Genomic DNA, 6,000 nt, shown 5'->3' on the forward strand with positions numbered 1-6,000 from the left:
GAAAGCAGAGCCGGCTCCCTTAGGGGGCACCTTGGGGAATCCACTTACCTCCTCCTCTCAGAGGCTGTGGCGCTTGCCTGCTGTCTAATACATTCTACAACTCCGTGAATCGGCCCACGTCCTTCACCCCACGGCCAGCACCCCGATGTCTCCTGGTCCTGCTCTCTTGCTTGGTAGCTCCTACTTAGGGGCTCTGGCCAGTCCCATCGTGGACACCCCCCCAGGACATTATCCCTGCCCCCACACCCACCCAGTGCCTCACTGAGGGCACGCAGTAGGTGCTCAGAGCGTCTGCTGAAAGATGAAAGAAGGACAGGGCCTGGTCTCGGGCCCAAAGCACAGGGGTGCCCTCAGCTCCCTGTGGCCCACATCCAATTCATCAGCAGAGCAGGTGGATCGGCTTCCCCTCCAGAACACACCGGAGTCTGACCAGCCACACCCCCTCCCCTGACCCATCCCGCTCCAGGCCTCCCTCATGTCGTGCCTGGGGGCTGCGTGGCCACCTCCCTGGGCTCCCTGCGTCCACCTGCCTCCTACAGTCTATTCTGCTAAAACCCACGCAGGGGTGTCTCTCCCTGCTCAAAACCCTGCAACGGCTCCTGTGACACTCAGAGCAAAAGCCAGAGTCTTTCCAGGGGACCCCGCAGCCTGCATCGCCAGCCCTGCCCGCAGCTCTCAGACCTGCCCGGCACGCTTTCTCCCATTCCTTCCCTGACCCGGCCACACCACTACCCTTGCTGTTCCCCGGGCACAGCCCTTGCGCATGCTGGTCCCTTTGCCTGAACGGTCCCCCAGATACCTACATGGTCCGCTCTGTCACTTCTCATGTCCTTGACATTCAAAACGTCACCTCCTCTGAGACATCCTCTCCAATGACCTGACCTCAAACAGCCACCCCCTGGTGCTGCTTGCCCTCTTCCCTTTGCTTTGCTTCACCGTCTAACACAGTAGGTAACTCTGTCACCTCTTTCCCCCGCTGTCCAGAAGGGGACGTGCTATTCTGTTCACCGCTGTCTCCCCCGCACCCAGGATGGCCCAGCCCTGTCAGCACTCAACAAGTTTTTGTTGGTTGAATGAATGAGTGGCAGTTACGGAGCCAGGTTTCCAGTTCCGATGCTGCCCAACCTTGCTGTGTGGCCTCAGGCCCATCCCTGCCCCTCTCTGGGCCTCACATCCCAATCAGTGCAACTCTGAGCCAGCCCTCTGTGCCCAGGAAAGCCCTCTGGGATGGATGCTCCACCTGCCAGTCGTGACAAACTGCAGAGCCACCCGCCGCACCTGCAAGCCCAGCCCTTACCTTCTGCAGCCACTGCGTGTTGTTCTCCAGCGCCTTCTCCAGCTGCCGCACCCGCTGCGCGGGCCAGTCCCCCAGGTGCAGCGCCGCCGCGGCCGGCGAGTCTCTCTGGAGGCTGTTGGGGCCCCCGAAGGCCTCAGGCTCCGGCGGGCAGGGCTCAGGCTCGGGCAGCACGAAGGTGTAGCTGCACTGGCCGTGCTGGACTCGGTGTGCCCAGCGGCGCCCGCCCGCCTCCTGCCCCCTCCGTTGAGCCGCCGTCGTGGTGGCCACCATGAGGAGGAGGCCGCCCAGCAGCATGGCTGGCTGCGAGAGCATCCGGGGACGTGGCGAGGGCGAGGGGTGTCCGTCAGAGCCCCCAGGGGCCGCGCCCGCCCACTGTCCAGCCCTGTGCCTAGCACACTCGGCTGGCTGCGGCCGCTGCAGCGGCAAACCCCTGGGGCCGAGCTCTGTCCCAGCGGGAGGCTATTTATACTTGTCGGAATGCCACAGCTGCTGGGCTTCCTCTCACCCCTCCTACTCCCCACCCCTGCATCCCTCACCTCTATTCTTTCCCCTTTCCCTTCCTTCCTCCCGTCCTGCACCCGCCTGGCTCTGCCCAGCTTCGCCCCTGAGTCCGTTTATTATCGGTCGGGGCCTGGCCTCCCTGCAAGAAGGGAGGAAAGAAAACAACACACGCAGACACGCGAGCAAACGCAAATGCCAACTGCCAAGGCTGCCCCTCCGGAAAACAAGCGCAACTTAGCAACTGAACCTCTCTTCCTCCCTCTCTCTCCCTCCCTCCTCTGTCTCTCTTCTCCTTCTGCCCCCCAAGGCTGGGATCTCAAGTTTCACCCTCCTCTGCCTTCTTCTCTCTGGTTCTCTATTAGTGCTTGGAATACAAGGGAAGTGACCCCCAGAGAAAGGAAAGGGGGGGCAGAGGGTGAGGGTGGGGAGGAGGCAGCGATCCAGTTTGTTCCCAGAGACACCAAAATCCTTCCAAGGCCAGGCAAGGGGGTGTCTCAGCTGGAGCTGGTCCTGTCCTCCCTTCTCCCTGGGGGCCTGGGGCCACGTTATTCCCTGGGGTGGCCCTGGCTGGGTTGCTGTGACAGTAATGAGAAGTTGTCCTGTCCTGGGGCAGGTTGTCCCGGGCTGCCTGGGACTGGAGGGGGCAGATCGGTGGTGGGGAGAGGAGCTTGGGGTCCCGCAGGGTCTCGGCAGCCCTGCGTGGAGTCAGAGCCTGGCTCCAAATCCTGCTCCTTCGCTGCCAGCTTCACCTCTCTGGGCCTCGGCATCCTGGTCTAGGCATCCTGGTCTATAAATCGGGGAGAGCCCCCGCTTTTGCATGAGGAATGCACTTGAGTCTTCAGCATGGGGATTGAGGAATTTTTGGTTTACTGGTTCAAATCCTGGCTCCACCACCTACCAACCGTGTGACTTTGAGTAAGCCACTTAACCTCTCTGTGCCTTCATTTCCACTTGAACGAGGAAAACAATACAACCTACTTCACAGGGCATGAAAATCAAGTGAGTTAGAGTAGGGCTGGCGCAAGGTGAGCACTAAATAAGTATTTTCTGTTGCTGTCAGTCTTGTAGTTATTATTGTCTCCATACCCTCACCCATGGAATGTGAGCTGCCAAGGCGGAGATTTGACCTCGGCGTCATGGTCTCTGGGTAGCAGGTGTCGGTTGGGCCTCTCCTGGCTGTGCGGGCTTCTTCTCACTCCCCTCTTGTTTTCCTAGCAGGAGGCCAATCCGGCTGTTTGGTATTGTTTCTTTCCTTTGTTTTCCCAAATCCTGATGGAGTTTGAACTGGTGCAGGCTGCTTAGGGGCAGCAGTGGACTAGGGGCTCATCCGGGGGACTGAGCACATTTCACCAGGTGTGGGGCTTTGGCAGGAAACGGAAAAGCAGATTGTCGTCATCTGCCTGCACCCGCCGAGCCCTCCCCAGTGCTCAGGGCTCTGCTCGCCCAGCTCTGCCCCAGTCACCTCAACTGAGAGCGGGGTTGGACCACTCTGACCGTGTAGGGAGGAGGTGTGTCAATGCGGGTGGAGAGCCTGGCGCAGTACCTGGCACAGATGCAAGTGGTGGCTGTCCTTATGACAATCTTGGCTGAGCTGCTTGATAATCCTAGTGAGACGAGCACTTATCCTCCCATTTCGCAGAGGGGAAAACTGAACTTCTCCTGGAGCAGGAGAGCGATTGGCCCAAAGTCACACAGCCTGGACATGCTTAACTTGGATCTGGGGAAAGAGGACAGGCTCAGCCCCCAGGCTGGCCCTGGAGCCCACCCCCTGTCTCCCACTTGCCCGCTCCCGGCAGTGGATGAGGACCCAGCCTGCTCAGCCTCGGTCTCTGCATCTGTTCACTGGAGACACGTTAGCACCTCCTCGGGGGTTATTGTGGACACCAAGATGACAAAGGGAGGGACAGGGATCTTACTGAAGGAGACAATGAACGAATGGATGAAATGTGGTTTCCTTCCCTGCACAGGCTTGTGCTATAGCCATGGGCCCCATGATGGCACCAACAGCACTCTGCACAGAAGAGGAAAGAGATTTACCCATCCGCAGGAGGAACGTAAGTAGGACCAAACAAAGAGTTCTGTGCCTGGTGGACGGGCTGGTGTGCCTGGCCTGCCTGGGCCATGCCAGGGCTGGAAAGCCTCAGAGCCAGCCCTGCCAACCTTTGCACCTTCATTTCAGCAATGCCTCCTCACCCCAGGGCCTTTGCACGTGCTGCATTCTCCATCCAGAGCACTTCTGTCCACCCACCCGTGCTCCACATTTCATCTGTATTCTATTAATAGTTACTGTCAACTCAACGTAAGTGACTGAGGCAAAAATCTCAATCAATGGACATTTATGAAGCCAAAGTTGAGGATGTTATCGGGAAAAACACAAACCAGAGACAAGGCTGTGGCTGTTTTTCTGAAGGGGAATTTGGAAATTTCGGTATTTTAAGACATACAGAAAAAAAAAAAAAAGAGCCAAAATGGTCACATTCTTATAAGACCCAGTAAAATCTACATTTTACATAAGATAAGGCAAATGTTAGGAGGAGAAAAAGGGAGTGAAGGAAACATCAATTATGTAGATGTCCCTGGGTGGGTGGAAGAATGCCTGACCCTGTCTTGTCTCTGTTCTGCACCTGTGAAGATAAACTTGTAATTCATTATTAGTGTGGAGTTGGGACAGACTTTAGTTTTAGGAGCTAGATGTGGCCTGCAGAACTGAGGTTACAATCTGCATGTCCTTGCTTATGGGAGGCCAGCAAGAATTTCCTTATGAGTGAACTGCGGCCCAGAGCTGCACAGGCGTCTGAGGCCTTTACCTGCCATTTTGCATAAGGAGTTGGGGGTAGAAGGGGGTCTTGAGATTTTTATTTTCTTTTACGTTACTACTGCTGCCAACAAATTACCCCAACATTTAGTGACTTAAAACAAAAATAACTATATATTATCTCTCAGGGCTTCTGTGGCTCAGGAATTTGGAAGCAGCTCAGCTGGGCCGTTCTGCTCAAGTCTCTCATGAGGTCTCCGTGGGACGGTGGCCAAGGGGGGATCATCCTGAAGGCTTCTTCCCTCACCTGTCGGCACCTGGGCATCCGCACATGGTCTCTGGAGCACGGTGGCTTCAGGCAGCCAGGCTTCTTACACGGCCACTGGGGGCTGCAAAGGTGCACATCCTCAGAGAGCCAGGTAGAAGCCATGTCACCTTTTACGACCTCGCCCTGGGAGACATTCCATAGTGTTTCCACCACATTTTGTGGGTCGGGGTCTGCCCAGGTTCAAGGCAGAGAATACAGAACCCGCCTCTGGATGGAGGAGTATCATTGTCATAAAAGGAACGTGCATAAAAGAAGCGATATTGCTGCCACCATCTCTGGAAAGTGCCTTCTGTCTCAGGCAGGAGAATTTCTACTCATCTTCCATTCTGCAGCTTAAATGTTGCTGACACACGTCCACATAGGCCCCGAGTCTCATTCAAGTCTTAAACCAGAACGCTGTCTTGCAGATAAAGATACCCTCTTTATCTTAACCCTTCTTAAAGTGCTAAGAAGCTAATTACCCAACTCTCTCTGTGTGCCCAGCATTTGATACACAATGTGTTCCCAGCAAACATTTCCTGAATGAATTAGTGAATGTAGGGCTTGAGCCAGGCTCTCCATGTTGGGCCAATGAGAAGCAGGAGGCTGGGGTGCGGTTCCAGGTACCTGGAACAGAAATCTGGGAGCAGAACTGCTTCCTGGCTGTGCGACCTGTGCAGTTACATGGGACCCCGAGCCTAGAAGGGGCTATCACCATCTTAAAATTCTTGGTACGTTTTGAACAAAGGGCTTGGCAGTTGCATTCTGCACCAGGCCCCACAAATTATGTAGTGGGACCTGCCTGGGAGACACGAGCCTTCCCTCATCCCTCAACCCACTCTTGGCCATGCCACCCCATCAGACCTGTTTTTCCAACATGACCCTTTAAATATTGCTCCCCTCCATCTCTTCTTCACTATTCTGGGCATGCTGGCACCAGTCTGTCTCGATTGGAACTCTGGCTCAATCTCCCATTAGTGTGGTTTTTGTCAAGTTGCTCAATCTATCTGTCCTTCAATTTCCTCGTCTCTCAAATGGGGTAGATAATGCTAATTATTTGATAGTGATGTTAAAATAGTTAAAAAGCTGATCGCTGTAAAGGGGTTAACAGAGTCTGGCACATAGTATGTGCTCAATTAA

The 6,000-nt window shown here is 55.4% G+C and overlaps 1 protein-coding gene across 1 annotated transcript in view; it reads right to left on the reverse strand.

The window, feature by feature from the left end:
- ANGPT4 (angiopoietin 4) overlaps window positions 1-1,652 on the reverse strand; it is a 41,747-nt gene extending 40,095 nt beyond the window's left edge. Inside the window, exon 1 of the mRNA XM_012665778.1 lies at window positions 1,298-1,652. Within this exon, the coding sequence (XP_012521232.1) occupies window positions 1,298-1,609 (312 nt within the window). The 5' untranslated portion in view covers window positions 1,610-1,652. The remainder of the gene's footprint in view (window positions 1-1,297) is intronic.
- Between the last annotated feature and the right edge of the window lie 4,348 nt (window positions 1,653-6,000).

The sequence above is a fragment of the Propithecus coquereli genome, unplaced genomic scaffold (genome assembly GCF_000956105.1).
Source record: "Propithecus coquereli isolate 6110/MARCELLA unplaced genomic scaffold, Pcoq_1.0 Scaffold122, whole genome shotgun sequence".
NCBI classification, from domain to species: Eukaryota; Metazoa; Chordata; class Mammalia; order Primates; family Indriidae; genus Propithecus; species Propithecus coquereli.